Source organism: Cervus canadensis, chromosome 6 (assembly GCF_019320065.1).
Source record: "Cervus canadensis isolate Bull #8, Minnesota chromosome 6, ASM1932006v1, whole genome shotgun sequence".
NCBI classification, from domain to species: Eukaryota; Metazoa; Chordata; class Mammalia; order Artiodactyla; family Cervidae; genus Cervus; species Cervus canadensis.
This window is the reverse complement of record NC_057391.1, coordinates 64,294,310-64,314,171: the sequence shown is the minus strand read 5'-3', so window position 1 is coordinate 64,314,171 and position 19,862 is coordinate 64,294,310. Positions and strand designations below refer to the sequence as shown.

General features: G+C 36.1%; 1 protein-coding gene across 1 annotated transcript in view; it reads right to left on the bottom strand.

Moving 5' to 3' along the window:
* The window catches only part of TMEM260 (transmembrane protein 260), a 71,096-nt gene that overhangs the window by 42,804 nt on the left and 8,430 nt on the right, over positions 1-19,862 (bottom strand). Inside the window, 2 exon segments of the mRNA XM_043472174.1 lie at positions 17,235-17,386; positions 18,118-18,149. Of these exon segments, the coding sequence (XP_043328109.1) occupies positions 17,235-17,386; positions 18,118-18,149 (184 nt within the window).

Below are 19,862 nucleotides of genomic sequence, written 5' to 3'. Positions count from 1 at the left end.
CTTTATATTCATTTAATTTTCACAATAACCCTGGGAATAAATGGTGGTTTGTCTCCTTTTCTCAAATGAAGAAATTGAGGCTCAGGGAGGCCAAATAAATTTTCCAGGGTCCTATAGTAGGTAATTAAGTGGCAGAACCAGGATTAAAATTGTTAGTCTAGCTATTTAAAATAATTATATTATGGGTGAGAGATGGCTATTTTAGTTTTAATGTCAAATCATTTATCTCAGACTAATGATATACTTCCCTGGTGGCTCAGATGGTAAAGCGTCTGCCTACAATGCGGGAGACCCGGGTACAATCCCTGGGTCGAGAAGATCCTCTGGAGAAGGAAATGGCAACCCACTCTAGTACTCTTGCCTGGAAAATCCCATCGACAGAGGAGCGTGGTAGGCTACAGTCCATGGGGTTGCAAAGAGTCAGAAACAACTGAGCGATTTCACTTTCATTTTCAATGATATATTGTACATTTATTTAGTTAGATATGCACCTCTTTGAGTGAAGAATAGAACAGAAGCTTTGTCAATTATTAGAATTGTATTTATGTTTATGTGTTATCTAAACAACACACTACCAACCTGAATTGTACACACCTCTCAAGACTTATATTAATCTTTTCTTTTTTTGAAAGGGCAGTTAAAGTTTAAAACCAGCAAATAGTTAATTAAAGAGAACTGATATGTACAAATCCTCAGGAAGAAAACTCAAGACTCATTAATCTACAATGATTTTTAGCACATTATTATGCTCAGGAAGACATCCTAAAGTGTTTGAATTGTTGACATTAATTATTGGAATTATGAACTATGTTAAGTGCCTTTTCAAATATTTCATAAGGTTTCAGAAATTGAAGATAATATAAGTAAAATTATCAGTGGTAAAATTTATCCAGCCACCTTAGACTATTACAGATACTTATGTACATTAGCATTTTAGTGAAGACTAATCCTACATCAGCAAGGTCTAAAATCTGAATTTTTCCCACCTCACTTCTGTCCCATATCACCCCTCCTGCCAAGGTCAAGATTGTTTTACAATGAATAATCCATATACTCTTTCACCTGATTTTTCTGGATATCATAGAAATAATTTGTGAGACTGCTGAGTAAGGTTATAGAAGAGAAGGTAACTTATTATAAAGCCAGTAATGAAAATCAAACCTATAATCTTGATTTTTTTAGCATCTCAAAAGAGTTTGCTTAGAAATCAACTCAGTCTATAGACTGAAGACAAGAGCAGTGGACCTTCTTTTTTCTTTTGCTACTCAACATCTAAAATCCTTTCGTATGCTAGAGGGATACAAGCTTATGAGGCACAGCCCTTCTTATTACACACACTGAAATATAGGATATTTTTCTGGTCTCCATTGCAGCTACAGCATGGGTATATGACCTGGGCTCTGCCTGTCAGAATCACCTGCTCCATTCTTTGAACTGGAAATTCATGAGGCCAAAAAGCAGGTATGGAGACAGAATCAGACATGGTGGGTGGGATTTGTGCATCATTTTAGCAGACAATAATGGCAACACTTTCAGGGCTAGTGCTCAGAATCCAGATCAGTGTCGGTGATGTGAGCTGGGGTGCCTGGGGCCCAGGGATGGCAGCTGTGGTGATTTCACCAGCACATACTTGCCTGGGACTATGAATACTTTGGGATCAGAGCCTGCTAATCCAGCCTTCCCAGAAATTCTGCAAGCTTTCCAGCTTTCTTCTCTCGTTTTTAAATTCTAGATTTGAATGTTTCCTCTTTTACAAAACTTTCAGTTCAGTTCAGTCACTCAGTCGTGTCCGACTCCTTGTGACCCCATGGACAGGCATCCCTCCTGTCCATCACCAATTCCCGGAGATTACTCAAACTCATGTCCATTGAGTTGGTGAATCCATCCAACCATCTCATCCTGTCGTCCCCTTCTCCTCCTGCCTTCAATCTTTCCCAGCATCAGGGTCTTTTCAAATGAATCATTTCTTCACATCAGGTGGCCAAAGTATTGGAGATTCAGCTTCAACATCAGTCCTTCCAATGAATATTCAGGACTGATTTCCTTTAGGATGGACTGCTTGGATCTTCTTGCAGTCCAAGGGACTCTCAAGAGTCTTCTCCAATACCCCAGTTCAAAAGCATCAATTCTTCAGGCTCAGCTTTCTTTATACTCCAACTCTCACATCCATATATGACAACAGGAAAAACCATAGCTTTGACTAGACGGACCTTTGTTGGCAAAGTAATGTCTCTGCTTTTTAATATGCTGTCTAGATTGGTCATAACTTTTCTTTCAAGGAGCAAGTGTCTTTAATTTCATGGCTGCAGTCACCATCTGCATGATTTTGGAGCCCCCCAAAATAAAGTCTGTCACTGTTTCCACTGCTTCCCCATCTATTTGCCTTGAAGTGAAGGGACCATGATTTTAGTTTTCTGAATGTTGAGTTTTAAGCCAATTTTTTTCACTCTCCTCTTTCACTTTCATCAAGAGGCTCTTTAGTTCTTCTTCACTTTCTGTCATAAGGGTGGTGTCATCTGCATGTCTGAGGTTATTGATATTTCTCCTGGCAGTCTTGATTCCAGCTTATGCTTCATCCAGCCCAGCGTTTCTCATGATATACTCTGCAATATAAGTTAAATAAGCAGGGTGACAATATACAGCCTTGACATACTCCTTTTCCTATTTGGAACCAGCCTGTTGTCCCATGTCCAGTTCTGTTGCTTCCTGACCTGCACACAGATTTCTCAAAAGGCAGGTCAGGTAGTCTAGTATTCCTATCTCTTTAAGAATTTTCCACAGTTTGTTGTGATCCACACAGTCAAAGGCTTTGGCATAGTCAATAAAGCAGATGTTTTTCTGGAACTCTCTTGCTTTTTTTATGATCCAATGGATGTTAGCAATTTGATCTCTGGTTCATCTGCCTTTCCTAATCCAGCTTGAACATCTGGAAGTTCACAATTCATGTACCGTTGAAGCCTGGCTTGGAGAATTTTGAGCATCACTTTACTAGTGTGTGAGATGAGTGCAATTGTGCAGCAGTTTGAGCATTCTTTGGGGTTGTCTTTCTTTGGGACTGGAATGAAAACTGACCTTTTCCAGTCCTATGGCCACTGCTGAGTTTTCTAAATTTGTTGGCATGTTGAGTGTAGCACTTTTACAGCATCATCTTTTAGGATTTGAAATAGCTCAACTGGAATTCCATCACCTCCACGAGCTTTGTCCGTAGTGATGCTTCCTAAGACCCACTTGACTTCACATTCCAGATGTCTGGCTCTAGGTGGGTGATCACACCATCGTGATTATCTGAGTTGTGAAGATCTTTTTGAATAGTTTCTGTGTATTCTTGCCACCTCTTCTTAATATCTTCTGCTTCTGTCAGGTCCCTACCATTTCTGTCCTTTATTGAGCCCATCTTTGCATGAAATGTTCCCTTGGTATCTCTAATTTTCCTGAAGAGATCTCGTCTTTCCCATTCTATTGTTTTCCTTGGTTTCTTTGCACTGATTACTGAGGAAGGCTTTCTTATCTCTCCTTGCTATTCCTTGGAACTCTGCATTCAAATAGGTATATCTCTCCTTTTCTCCTTTGCCTTCTGCTTCTCTTCTTTTCTAAGTTATTTGTAAGGCCTCCTCAGACAACCATTTTGTCTTTTTGCATATCTTTTTCTTGAGGGATGGTCTTGATTCCTGCCTCCTGTACAATGTCATGAACCTCTATCCATAGTTCTTCAGGCACTCTATCAGATCTAATTCCTTGAATCTATTTCTAACTTCCACTGTATAATCATAAGGGATTTGATTATAGGTCATACCTGAATGGTCTAGTGGTTTTCCCTACTTTCTTGAATTTAAAAGTAAAAAGCTTTATTGAGATATAATTCATATACTGTATAATTCATTCACTTAAAATGTACAATTAAAGATTTTCAGTATATTTACAGATATAGGCACCTATCATTACAGTCAACTTTATAACTTTTTTATCACCTCAAAAAGAAACTCTATCTCCTTTTACTATCTCTCCCAACCTCACTGCCAGGCTTAAGTAACCACTAATCTAACTTCTGTCTGTGAATTTCCCTCTTCTGGGTTTTCATATAAGTGGAATCATGTAATACATGGACTTTTGTGACTGACTTCTTTCACTTAACATGATGTGTTCAAGGTTCATCCAACTTGTAGTATGTATCAGTATTTTACTTCTTTATACAGCTGAATTAGTATTCCACTATATAGCTATTCCACATTTTGCTTGTTCATTCTTCCACTGAAGGACATCTAGACTGTTTCCATCTTTTGCCTACTATGAATTGTGCTTCTGTAAATACTTGTGGACATATTTTCATTTCTCTAGGGTATATACCTAGCAGTGGTATTGCTGGATCCTATAACAACCCATTTAATCACTTGAAACTGCTAGACTGTTTTCCAAAGTGGCTATACAATTTTACGTGCCCACCAGCAATAGATGAGGGTTCTGATTTTTCCACAACCCAGTGAACACTTGTTATCTGACTCTTTGATTCTAGTCATCACTTTGGGTGTGAAAGGGTATCTCACTGAGATTTTGATTTGCATTTCCTTAATGGCTAACAATGCTGAGCACCTTTTCAATTGATCATCGGTCATTTTTACATCTTCCTTAGATAAGTGTCTTTCCAAATATTTTGCCCATTTAAAAAATTGCTGTATCATTTTTATTACTGAGTTGTAGCATTCTTCCCAACTTCCTTTCAAAATGCTTCTTTTCTGCTAAACACAGCCAGTCACTTGCCACTGAGAATCCTGACTAAAACCATCTGCCTTCCTTTTTTATTATTTCTATTGTCTTCAAGAAAAACTGTGTGAGGAAATTCTGAAAATAAATGCTGCAGTTGTCAGAGTTTTGTGGAACATAGAAAAGAAGGCAGTATGCCTAAGGGCAAAATGTTATGCATGCATCCATACAGAGAATATAAAACATTTTGGAGGCCTCATTTTATTAATACTATCTCTGATTTCCATAAAATACTGTATATAGGCTATACCTTTGAGAGTCTCTTTGCTTCCAACAGCCTTTTATATATCAAACTGTGCATGTTCCTTCAAATGCACAGGTTTGAACACACTGCCTTTAAAAGTTTGTTTCGTGCTAAGACTCAGAATCAATCAACATTTACTGACCATGTAACATGGACAGTCTAGTGGATTAAGAAAAGTAGAGATAATTTGAAACGTCTGCTCTGAGAAAACTCTGCAAGCTAAGGAGGGCTACAGAACAAGGACTTGCAGGTAGCAAATAATGTGTAATAATAAGCAGTCAGCTGAGGCTGGAGACTGTAGAAGCTGTGGATGTGGGGTGGCAGCCTCGGTCCACATGGCTGTGGCAAGGTCTGCAGCAGCCTGACCTGGGCTTGGGAAGGCTGTAAGGAGCCAGGGTGAGTTTTACTAGGTAGGTAGGGCAGAAGGACAAGAGGACAAGGTGTTAAAGCAATGAACTACAGGGTCTACACTGAATGGGGAAGGAAGCAGAGCCAGCAGGGGGCTGATGGAGGAGATCAAAAGGATGAGCAAAGGGATCTAGGTCTCAATTCAATGGAAGACAAGTGTAGGGGCACCAAGAAAATGAGCAAACTGGAAGCTCAAATTGGGCAGGGAGTGGGAAGAGAGATGGAGGAGTTTAATAGAGCTGTTCTCAAAATCATAAGATACCCATTTAAATTAAGCATTTGTCTCAAAAGACAAGCAGTACATGGTATATTAGTAAGTCTGCAGGGTGAGAGCAATGTAGGAAGAGAGGTGTGTGGTCTAGTGCCACAACGTCACAAGCAGGCAAACAAGCAGATGTGATGTCCCACATCAACCTACAGCAAGCTGAGTCTGTGACTGGCTGACAGGTCAAAGGATAATGTCAGCAATGGTGAGGATGAAGAGCTTCTGAAGACTTCAGAGACGGTCTCCAGTTCATTCACTGACTCTGCAGGTAGGCAGTCTTGTTACACTGTTCACAGTATATGACAAGATCTGTGCATGCTTTGTTTCCCCTTATTGAGATGGAAATAAAATGACTAGTGGGCAAGCTGATGTTGAGAACACTTTCCTGAAGGCAATTTTCAGGGTCACAGTGAGGCTCAGGATTGGCCTCACGTTGTCCACATCTGCAGCCTCCATCCTGTTCTCACCCTAGTCCTCTATTGGAATTGTTCTCACTGGGGTCTCCAGTGACTGACCAGCAAACAGGGCAGGCTCGAGGAACCTCTCTGCTGTGCTGACCACTGCCCCAGCCACGCTCTACCAAGTTGACCCTCTGGACTTCACATCCTCTGGTTTTCCTTTTATGGCTCTGTGTCTTCCTTCTGTGTTTTCTCCAAATGGCTCCTCTTCTTGCATTTAACACCTTTCAAGCCAGTTTTTCCCAAAGATGTCATTCTCAGGAAATTGTTCTCACGCTACTTTGCCTGGGTGACTTTATTCACTATCTGGACTTCACCTGCCAGCAACAAACTAAAGAAACCAAATCTGTCTCCAGCACTGCCTCTCCCTTAGTTTTGAACTTAATCTTATGCCCAACTTACTGTTGTACCCTCACCACAAAGCCACCCCGACTCTGGATGTCCCACAGAACCTCAGGGTCAGTACGTGCAAAATTAATTTCTCATCCTCTTCCCTGAAATAATTTCTTGTGTTCCCTATCTTAGTGAATTTTATTATCTTCCTTGTTTAGTTATCTCAATTAAGAGCCCTAGGAGTCATCATCAGAGCTCTTCTCCCTTTCCAACATCCTGCCAACTGAACTTCATCAACATTTTATAAAATCATACTCTTCTCTCTACCCACACTCACTTCCCTAGTCAGATGAGTCAGCTCATCTGACTCATCACCTCAGGCTCACACAATGTTGTAGGTTTATGTGCTGCCTGCTTCCAGCCCTGGGCCCACCACTGCCACCAGAGTGAGGGATCTAAGGCACACCTGATGTTGTGCTTTTCTGTTTCCAACCCTTCAAGGGTTCCTCTTTGATTATAAAACATATTATAAGCTTCCCATGACAACAGACACGAATTTTCATGATCTGGTCTCAGCCCACCTGTAGCTTCATTTTCGACACAACCTATTTTGAACTGTGTTCCAGCAACACTGAATGACTTGTCCCTGTGCTTACAGGCTGTTTCTCTTCCACCTCAGAGTTTCCTAGCACAGGAGATTCTCTGTATCTGGAACACGGCTTTGCCTTCACTTGGCCACTCCCACTGATTGATTGTTTACAACTCAGCACAGGCTTCACCTTTTCAAGAAGTTTTCCCAGAAGTACTTTTGCAGAGACTAGGGTAACTGCCCCTTCTCCAGACTCTCATTAAATTAAATGTATTAATAATATTTTATTATTATTATTAATGATTAATTAAATGTATTAATAAATCTGAATAGGGAGATTTTTCTGTATTTCTTAGTAAAAACAATCTCGAGAAGTAAAATATTTTAACTGTAACTTAATCAAAACATACTTAAGAAACCAGATGTGAGGAACTTAAAACTCTCTAAATAAAGTATTAACAGAGCCAATAGAATTTTTTGGACTACTCATACCACTAGATAGCTGTGTCAGTATATTAGCACATTTAAAAGTTAAAAGAATATCTCATTTTACAAACATCTGGATGATCTCCTGGAGGAGGAAATGGCAACCCACTCTAGTATTCTTGCCTGGAGAATGCCATGGACAGAGGAGTCTGGAGGGCTACAGTCCATGGGATTGCAAAGAGTCAGACATGACTGAGTGACCGCACACACACACACAGAACAAAGCTGTTCAATATTTTGGAAACTAAATGTTTATATAACATATATATAGATAATTTCAGACATACTTTACCTTCACTTTTTACTGTTGTTCTTTACTCACGTTGCCTTTCACACTTATGTTTTCTCAAGCTTTTGTAAATCTCAAACAAAATACCTCAGTTTCCACTTTATGTCTTTTTGAGCCAAATATCAATGAATCTTTCATATCAATAAGCCACTGTGAATTCTGGATAAAGACATTAAATGTGCAAAAGACTTATCTAAGTGAAGCTGCAAAAATCACACTGACAAATATGTCTGAAGGTGAATCTGGTCTTAGACTTGTTAAATAAGATGACTTAGCAAGCATTTTTATTGTCTGTTTATCAGGTTTTTTTTTTGTTTGTTTTAAGGCATGAATTCTATGAATCTGCTGACTTTTGAAAACCTCCAATTAATCCATTATCTGTTTTGATTGCTAGGGTCTTTGTTATCTTATGAGTTTGACCAATAATATTCCCAATGCAGGTGACTGAACAAGTTAGTTGTAACTTGCTCTTTTGGGCAATAATTCTAACCAGAACACACACTCTACAATTTTTTCCCCTGAAAAGTCTACAACATACCTTTGTAATTTTTTGGCAGACTTAGATTATATAAGCATAGTGAAACACTATGCATGAATGCTGGTAAATGAACTGTAGTCCAAATTTCTGGCTAAGCAATATTTCTTTTAAAAATATAGGGAAGTAATATTTAATCTGACCTTGTTATTTAAACATGAGTTTTAAGTGAAAATGCTGTCCTGAACCCACAAAATAAGCTGTTTGGTATCATTCATAAAGTCAAATGAATAGATGGAGAGTAAATATAAATAACTCCCAAATAAGACAAAACAACTGTCTTCTACCTATAGATTAAGCCTGGTTTTTTTTTTCAAAGAAAAATGACATAATAAAAAAACACCAAAGTGTTTTCACTTGGCAATCAAGGAGGTCTACTTTTAATTTTCATTTCATTCTTTTAAATAAATACACTTAAGTAGTTGCTATTTTTTATAAAGCAACTGAAGAACTGATATATTTATTTACATTTAATGTGCTAAAAGTGATATCTTAAAATTAGCTCATTTAAATTTAAAAGACAAACAGTTTTCTACTGAAATGATGAACCTGCTACTAATAGGAAACTGGAGGGAAAAAAGAAATTCAAATGAAGTTGTGAATAAAATGAGAACTGTTTTTGGCACAACTCACTAATAAATTGCAAAATAATCTAAAATATTTTCCACTTTAATTAAAGAGTAACTTATGATAAATTATATATATATATATAATATGAGAAAAATGTTTTCTATTCTCAATCGAGAGGCTCATAGAACCTCACAGAAGGATATCAAGGGAGCTATTTCTTCAAGTAAAATACATATTTTACAATCTAACATGACTTACAGAAAGATAACATCTTATGAGGCCATATAAAGAACACACACTTCAAACATTACTATGAAATTTCAGTAAGACAACCATTGTATTTTAAAAAATAGTCACATGTCAACAATCAAAATCAAGTTTTTATACTATTAATTTTCAAGGTCTCAGACTAACAGAATAAGGTAATAATACAGATGATTCAAAATAACAAATAATCTAAAAGCTACTGAAGTTTGTTTTGTATTAATAAATACATATTACATACATGTGACACAAAAAATGTATTTTGCAGTATATTTGCAATAAACAAATTTTCCTCATTGCTTTTTACTTGGGCTAAGGCTAAAACCATGGAGTTCACATTCCAGGGGATCACAGTGGTCAGTCACTGAGGAAAGATATACCAGGAGTATGACAGACAGGATAAGAAGGGTTGCCAAATATTTAAAATTTCACCCAGAGAATGGAAAAATTCTCTTCTCGGGTGAGGAATATGTGATGCTTCTCAGAGAATCCTAACAAATGTGAGGCTCAGAATTCTACGAGACCCAGACGAGATTCCTAAGAAAGGTACTGATTGTGCAGTAGTTTTCTCACTGGTGGAATGCTATTCATCTGTTGACACAATGGATAAATTGGGGGGTGGGTGGGTTAAGATTTACACCATTGACACAGGTTTGCTATTGATGATAAGGTGTATTTTTCTTTCTGCTACACAGTATTTGATTTTCATGTGTAGTCACATGTTTGTCTAACCCTCAATCAAAAGACAAATAACAGAAAACTGAAATTCTTTCAGAACACACATTTGACGTGCTTCATAAAATTCATGAATGTATTTGTCTTCAGTGTGCAAAGAACCCAACATGGAGGGTACACTATGCTCCTTGAATGCTGAAAACTCCTACTTGAAGTAAGTACAAGTAGGAAGGCCACAATGCATCTGAGCATTCTTGTTAAAAAAATTATTTTTAGTGTCAACTCATATTGATGACTTAAAATGCAGCAGATTACAGGGAAGAGATACAGTAAAGCAGGATACAATTAGTGGCAAATCTATGGCTCCCATCCTCCCAAGTTCTTATCCTTCTGAGTCTTGTTCATGAAGATTATTTACATATTACCTCTGGCTCTCATTCGCAAAATCATCTCACCCATAGATTTCTCTTAATGCACCTGGAGACGTCAAACTGGGAAACTAAGCCATTGACGGGAAAGATCTTCAGTTTCAGCTGAACTTCTCTCATTCAGCAGCAGTTCACCAACACTCTTTCAACAAATATGTATTGAGTATCTAACATGTGCCAAGTGCTCTATGGGCAAATTATGCATATGTGTGCTGAGTCGCTTCAGTCATGTCTGACTCTTTGCCACCCTATGGACTGTAGCCTGCCAGGTTCCCCTGGCTTTGGGATTCTCCAGGCAAGAATACTGGAAGGGGTTGCCATGCCCTCCTCCAGGGGATCTTCCCAAACCAGAATAGAACCCACATCTCTTATATCTCCTGGCAGGCAGGTTCTTTACCATTAGCGCCATCTGGGAAGCCGGGGCAAATTATAGTCAGTGGGTATTTGGAGAGCAGTAGAATCTACATGTTTTTCTTGTCATTTTCAAGTTTAGACATAATGAACATCAATCAATAATTTAGGGCCTGGTATATTAAAGTTATATATCTAAAGCCATCACCACCATAACTAAAAAAATGTAAAACATTTGCATCTTTAATAAATTTGCAAATAAGCCCATTTTCCCATATTTTATAAAAATTTACTTTTACTCCAGGTGAAATCCTACCAAGGTTTATTCTATTCCATGAGACTCTATCAATAGGAAAAAGATTGTTCTACCCCGAATTTTCAGCTACATAAATATCAACTACCAGTGCACTGAAAGGAAAAGTACAAAGTATTAGTCTTGATTTTAAAACCACTAAATAAAATTGGGAAAAAAATGGGAAAGCTTTCATATAGGGAAAGGGCACAAGTGAAACAGAGGGAACGAGATTATGAAAAGTTCTCATAAATAAAATATAATCATGTAATTTCCATTAGAATTAAAATTTGTAAACTAACTAATAAATGATGGAGCTATTCAAGGCTTAGAACAACTTACTCATCAACTTATACCCAAATACCTAAAAGAAAAACACTGAACTGAGCCTTATAGGAATCACCATCATTTACTTTACATTTGACCAAATGTCCATAGTATGCCAAATAACTTGCACTATGCAAGGCAATATCCTCTTAAGGTACAATCTAGCAGATTTTTGTCAATTTTGCTTGAAATGTTTAAAAACATGCAAGGCCTCAAGATGAGCTTATTACTCAATCTTGATAGCATATTTTGTATTTGGTAGCAAAACTGAAATAGGTTAAGGGTATAGTTCAGAATTATTATTCTCAAATTCCTTTTTAACTGAAAACTTAGAAAATGCTACATAATTTTTAAAATGTTAAGATCCTAAAGGTAAATGAAGTAAACTTAAAAGAGCCAAATAACTAAGATCAACAGAATGGGGATATTCAACTATTTTCACTAGCAACACTAACCAACTTACTAAACAATAGAGATTTAATACAAAGTTGTCTTATTATGCAAAGTTATAAAGTATATAGTAATATTTCAATTCCTTGAGTGTTTTCTACTTTTTATGGCTTTGAAAAGCAGGAAATCTATGAGTTACGATTTATCATTTTATTTGCAACTTTAAGAAATGTATACATTTATTATTATAGCCATAATGACAGATGACTAGTTCCAGTGGCAAAAATCTCGGCAGGAAACAGATTTAGCAATTTAAATGTTTTATAAGTTTTTGTAATTGGGGAAACTTTTCATAATCTGACATTTGTTAAAACCACTTATTAGAAATTATGCAGCACAGTAGCTGTGGAAATATGAGCTAGCTTCACAATTATAAAGTCAGCCTATGTAGCCCTTTCCTATTGTATATAGTGGCATAAACCCCACGGCGGCCTATCAGCTAACTGGCAGGCAGGGGGCTGCTCTATTCAAAGTGAGAGATACAAGCTGCAGGGCAAAAACCTGGCAGCTCCCATCTGACCCCACAATCCCCTACTGGTGACAGCTCCAAGCTCCATGGCAAATTAGGCCTTCTCATATTACAATTGGAGAAGACAGATTCCATTAGCAGTATCTGAAATTGAGTGGAGAGCTGCACTGTTATCAGACTTGACTCATAAGCACTGCTATTAATCAGAGCTATGATAGCATTTATATATTTCAAGCTATCTGCTGCCGCTGTGATATTCTGCTACAAAGGGTTGATGGGACTTAGGAAAGTGAACAATAGAGCTTTCTGGGAAAAGCAGAGTAAATCAAGAAAGTCTATGACTTCCGCACATTCTGAAGGGATTGTGGTTTACATAAATTTTCTCCCAATTGGAGATTGAGCTCTTCCTCATCTTACACATGGGATTTAGTTGTCACTCAATGGTAACAGCTGTGAAAAGGTGAAGCGGCCCACCGCTCAGAATATTGCCTTTGCTTTTAAAGCAATTAACCCATGAACAGGAGGATACCTGGTGATATCAAAGGGATTAGGCCAGGCAGTGCATTATTAACATTTCCTTGAACTAATTCTAACTCTGACTAGCTGTCAGAAAAGACTCTACAGTCTTAAAAAAGAGTTTTTGCCCTGCTTTTTTCCCTTCAAAATGAAGTGCTGCTATTTGAGCCTAATATGGCCCTCTACTTATAAGAAAATGCAAATGAACCAAGCTCTTAATATGCTTAGCCAGTCTGAGTCAATGCAATTTTCATACAAGTATGAGAGAAATATATGATCAATTAACCAGGGATCAAGAGAGATATTCTCCTGAATGGAAATTAATGCTCCAGTACTTTCCATTCTTCTTCAACTACAAAAACTTGGTGAATATTTGTTACTTATGCATAGTTACCTCTGAAATTAGGAAGAGCTTCACATTATTCTCTATGGCAATAATCTAAAATACTCTTTGAGCTGGAAAATCCAAATGTCTCTTAAGCAGGAGATTCTACATCCTCTAAGGTATGGCATTTTAATTTTCAATTCTTTATTGAATGGAATCTTAGCTGAAACCCTAAGAATAGCAGACACAGCGCTCAGGATCAAGTGTTCCTATTCCAAAAGTTTAATCAAATTAATTTTTAGTAGTGGCAGAATGTTTAGAAATACATAATGTATAAAAAATAAAATACTGCATAAACAAAATACTGGCACAAAACAATCTACCAGGAGGTATTTAGATATCACTGAAATTGGCTGTAAGTTCTTTGTAGTAAGCAGGCAGAGTTTCAAGATACCTTTAATTATAATTAATATTTACATATTCTAGGGAACCTGCTTGATATTAAAGAGATCTGATTTCTTACTGTACAACCTTAATGGAGTTATAAAGTTTTTTAATGCAAGCTTCCTGAAACAATCCTTTTAGAAAAAAAGATTTAAAAAAATTTTTATTTAAGAGTAACTTTACTTTTCTCTAAAATAAGCACTGAATTTTGATTATAAAAACTAAAAAAAAATTTACTTTCAATTCATATGAGTGCACAACAAATGTTGCTGAATGAGTTCTGCTCATGAGTTCCATTTGGCCCATACTAGCTTGAAAAGGATATGCTGACTCTCAAGCCTGTTGAGAACATATTCCCTGCCCTGGAACTTATCAAAAAAATAGGATACTAGAGATGCTTTCATCTGAGATCATAAGCAATTTAAATCTTCCCTCCAGTAAAGGATTGTTATATGATACTGTCAACAGGGTCCATTCTCTGCTAGTGATACCAGAACACAGACAACGGAAGCATGTTGATATTAATGACAGTGAGTTCAGTATTCCTTCCTTACTAAGTGCATGTTGACAGGATTTAGTCTGAGGTTTTTAGAAAATAAGTTTGCAATTCATGTACTAAGCAAAGCTAAACAATGTTCTTATTAGTAATTTATAGGACCTATAACTTTTACTTTTTTGTATTAATAGGATTTGCAAATTTCAAATATGACACTTTTAAATACCCTTCTGTCAAACTAAAAAATCATTTACTTCATTGGCCTTCAGGGAAAAAAAAAATTCCAGTTCCTCTAAATCACTTAACTGTAGTACAGAGTTTTAAGTGCACAGATGTACACATTAATAAAATGAATATTATTTCCTATAAATGAAATGTATTAGATTAAACTCCTTTAACATAATCATGCTTTAAAATACCCCCAAAGGGGACACTATGTAAATAAATACATGCAGAAATAACTGCCCCAATCTTACTATTTTTAATTCAATAAAGTACAGTGACACATACAGCTTTCAATGTACTGTTTTACTCATATCCTTTCTACCTCAGCAAATATAAAAGAATTTTTGCCAACCATTAAGAAAGATTGACAAAAAATGCAGTGTTAATGACATCTTATAGGCTTTTAAAAGCAAAAGAAAGATGAAAGAAAAGCAAAAATTACATAGTAATTGGAAACAACGAAGTAACTGGTCTTTTAATCCAAGTCATGTTTACTGAAAAAAAATGGAGCTTTTTACATCAACATATTTAAACAGAAATTTGCTTTTGAAATACAATCTTCGTTTAAAAGGTACAGAAGGTCTTTATGTCCACCCCAAGAGCTAAATATAGTGAATGCTCTGTGAACAATTACCTGAAAAAAACCTAAACCTGTTAAAAGAATTAATTTCCTGCACACCAGTCAGCACTAATCCTACATGTACAGTAATGTTCTCTTAAGTGATGGGGGAAAGAAAGAATACAACTGTCTCCGGGATCAAAACCCCTCAATATTCAACAAGAAAATGGAATGATGACTTGGTCGGTAGATAAATAAAGTAGTGAAATGTCTTCTGAATGAGTTCTGATGAAGGAGTCAACCTGTGAAGGAATACATTTAAGGTACGCTAGGACTGGAAAAAAGCCGTCACTGTAATGGCTGCACAAAAACCGCGTCCTGCTGTTGGGTTTATATTCACAGAAGGAAGGTTTTAAAGGTTAAGTTCAGGTCATTTGACAAATGAAATTGTAACAAGCCAGCTGACATTGTATAATGTCTTCTTCCACTCGATCAATAGGCTACTGTTAGTCCTATTACCATAGAGATGGCTTGCTCTTTCCCGAAGGGTGGCCATTGTTTGACAAAACAGATTTGCCACTTGAACTAGGTTGTTCCCAAAGGACGTGTACCTTGTCAATTATTTGTATTCAAAATAATGAAGTATTTTCATATTAAAATTACATGAGAGATAATATTGTTAGGACACATTTCAGAAGAAAATAACTTTTCCAAAGTACGAGATTACTAAAACTAAGCAAATATCCAGTCTATAAAGAGTTTTTGTTTTAAAACATGTCAGTAAGTATATGAATTTATCATTAAGACTGTATACTAAAATAAAATGGTCACAGGTCTGTGTGCTGATCTAAAACCCATTATAATCAAGCATAATAATTAAAGCTATTTTAAAATGCAGACAACTCAAAGGAAAATTACTGTCTCAAACTATTCAGATTCTGGAAATACAAAGAATTTATATATGATTTTTGCAGTGGTTTTTATGGGGAAGGGCATCAACAATTAACATAACAAAAAACCATGGAAAAGTTTTAGAAAACAAATAGCTTTACTTGCTTTAAGAGATAGCTATAGCAGTTAAATGTGTGTATATGTTGTAGAAATAATCTAAAATACAAATGAACTAGCAAAACAAATATTAGTTTTTTTTAAAAAAATGGCTTTGTCTTAAACATCTTATGAAAATTAGTAACTCATACATTTAATACAGAACTGGTATGTTCTAAATTTCATCCTAGATATTTAAAATAGTTTTTCTCTCAATGAAAATAATGACACAGCCTTAATTATAAAAGACCAGAAGGAAAATTCTAATAATTACTCTAGTCATTTAGAAAAAGAAAGTATTCATAATACTAATTAATCTAAGCAAAAATGTTATTTTAAACATTTCATACTTAAAGATATGGCTATCACTGAAAACCTGTAAGACTGAACTAAAAACAAATTAAATAATACAGATAAACGTTTAGTCGATGATCAACAATTACAATTTTGAATCTGAAACTTTCCACAAACAGATTTAATAGTAAGTTTTAGCCATAGTTAGTAACTTTTACCTTCTTACAAACAAGCAAAGGGGAATTTAGAAAGAATTTAGTCAAAGGGTAGTAATAAGACAAATGTATATAAAACAGTCTCCAAAAATGACATTTGAAATGTTCTATTCAAATTATACTATATTTACATACAAAATTATTTGTTTTTATAATAAAATCTGCAATACTTTTTGAAAGAAATGTTTTAACTTGGTTTTCCCTAATTTGTAGTTTTTACTATAATCCTTTCAGGCATAGGTTAGACTGAGTACTGAAAGCGAGAGAAACAGCAAAGACAAATGGAGATTACCAATATCCTAAACTAATGACCTGTTTTTTTAAAAGCAGGGTAGCCTTCCAAACTAGGAAAGCCTTTCATTATGAAGTAAGTGGCGTCTCATTTGCCTGTCTTCCCTACAGCTATCCTGCAACAAAGTGAAACCTTACTAAAACCACATTCCCAAAATGATTCCCTTAGTTAACAGCCTCATTTCAAAATGTATGCATGTGCATATTTAAAATACAATATCATTAGGTATTAACTCTGGACCTGATAGGCAGCTGCCTATCAGCAATACTGTGAGTAATTAAATAATATTTACCATTTACCAAAAGAAGAACTTCATACTGTTAAATTAAACTGGCCCATCTGCATCTTCCTAAAATGACAAACCTTATTAGTTCTGCCTAAACAGAGAATTGTGATAATGAACTAGTGACACCTTCTCTCCACTGTATGAAGCAGAACCAACTGTGTAATCATTTGAGGGTCAAACGCAAATGAAATTACTGTAAATTGAGAAAGTGAAATCACATGAGTGATTAGGAAAACCATTCAAGCAACAAAAGGTTTTTTTTTTTGGTCATGTATATACATGGGCCATAAGAAAGCTCCTTCTCCAATTAGTCAAAATTAATTTTAACTAATCAACTACTTTACCTGAAAACGGTGATAAAAAGTAAAGCTGCAGCTACTGCTCCAAATAAGCCACACAGCAGATTGACTCGGTAGGCAACTGAACCAAAAGGAAATAGTAGAATTGCCAGTTTAGCCACCAGAGTAAACAAAGGATAGCCAGGAGGATGGGCAACCTAAGGGAAAATTAGCAACAGTCAGAAGGTTTTCATCTAGTTTTAAAGGAAGAGTCACACTGGCTTTAATCGAAAAGTAGCCCTTTTCCCAGGCAAGTGTAAAGATTAAGAGACAATGACTAAATGTTTGAATAGTGGTTTTCTATTGTAATCCTCCTGTGCCAATACAAATAAATATTTTCTTTAGTGGATTTGGCAGTGTCTATCACATGGTGTGTCACCTAGAGAAAGGGTGACATATTTCATTGTCAGTCCTTAAGCAGTTTGCTCTCTGGGTTCACAGTACATTAGGGTCATTTAAAAGGCTACTGAAAAAAAGCGGGTTCTGAAATATCGTATTGGTTAGAAAGTTGAAAGACCACACTGCTATCGGATTACCACCATGCTGACAGTCCTAAGGTCTTGCCTAAAGGGATCATACACCATAATAAAGTTTATTAAATAATAAACTTATTAAAAGTGTTAACCCGATTTATTTTATTCTCCATAGCTTATACAAAATTTGGGGTGATAATAAGCCAGCTACTGTATATATAGTAAAGGCTTTGCTTTATAATTTAGTTTAATTGGATTTAAAACTTAAAGTAAATTGTCACGTACTGTACTTATAAGTTACTAAAAACTGGGGTTTGAAAATAAATTAATCTACTTTACTCCATGCTTAATTAAACTTTCTTAATTCCTAAAACTGTTAATGAGAGCATTGATTAAACAATAAAACTAATACTTACTCCAAGCTCATGTGCGGCTGTGATCAGTTCCCCTGTGAAAAAATAATGTAAAACCAATAATTACTATTAGAAAATGACACTCCTCCAAAGTTTTCAAAATCCAAATGCTTGCATTGGGGTTTTGCATTAATTTGACTGGATAAAACTGTAAATCTGTAGAGATTTAACAGCATGAAATAGTCTCAGAGTATTTTCTCCCTTAGGTCTCATTGAACAAACTATCTTTGACAGTTTTTAATAACTGGTCAGTGGAAATATAGGTGAATTCTAGTTTCTAAAAATGCTTATTTTAAACAAACTCCTACTATATAGCACAGGGAATAATATTCAGTATCTTGCAATAACCTATAATGAAGAATATGTAATATGTATAACTGAATTACTTTTCTGTACACCAGAAACACACATTGTAAATCAAGTATACTTCAGTTTTTCAAAAAAGCTTACTTTCTGTTCTGAAGGTTGTTTACACTTGCAAATATATAAAAATTCTTACAGAGCATTAGTGTAGAACGCTATGTTATCCCTCAAGAATTTAGTGCAAAACTGCCTGTAAAAATGTAACCTTATATGTAAAAATGTGCAGAAGCTGGATTTGAACAGTCTATAAAATGTGCCTTTCCGCCCTAAGCTGGCATTTAGATACCTTCTCTACATTAATTACATTGGATATTTTTAAACAATTGCCAAATGCTTATTAACTGCAGGTTATTTTGGCAAGGTTTGATTACCACAGCACATTTTTTTTTCAAACCATTGAATCACCATGTCATTTACATAGTTCTTTGTAATTCCTCACCATTAGCAATTACTTCTAAAATTATGATGTAGTAATTCAGTGTCTATTTGATAGTACTTTTAGTATCTAGGGACTATTTCTGATTCATTCCTATACACATAATACTGTACAGTTTAAGAAATCAATCAATATTAACTGATTTATGAAAGTTAAAAATTATCTATCAGAAAATGTATTAATGTCTATTTTCTATCCTTCAGTGGCTATCAATGTCCTTCATTTCTAGAGCCCAGATCATATTTTAAACTTTTCTCTCGTCCTGGGCTATGGCAATAGCTTTTGACCAATGTTCTATTTCAATTCATCTTCCCACTGAAATCACTAATTACTGCCACCCCCACCCACAAAAGGTCAGATTGTTTTCTTAGTCTAAAATTTCTCAATGGCTGCTCTCTGCCCACTGAATGAGGTTGATTCCTCATCGTGACACCTAAGCCCTCTACAGCTTCTGGTTCCTTTTCCAAGGCTTAAGTCCATGAAACTTAGGCTCACCTCTGTCAGATCAGACTCCCCACTGTTACTCTGAAATGGTCCTCTTTTGCACCTTTTATCACTCACTTTCTCACCCAGCATTCTCTGCTAAATCTTTCCAGGCCTGGTTCAATTGTTACCTTCTCAGTGACACCTTTCTACACATACCCCTCCCCAGCTTCACCCATCAGAATTCATCACTTCTGCCTCCTTCATAGAACCTGCTTGAACCTATTTAGCACTTCTTTAGATTGCTTTCTATTCCGGTGAGTTGTTTTGTCTTTTCCACTAAGTTATCCATTTCAGGGTTCTGTCAAGAAGACATCGGCACCTCTCCCTCCTTGTGCCACCCAGAAGAGTCCCGCACACAGAAGATGACAAAAAGACCTATCATGTTGTCATCCTTGTTACTCAGACATCCCCATCAGGTGGGATAATTGCTCACTTCAGAGAAGCCCCACAAGGGCATGAAAGA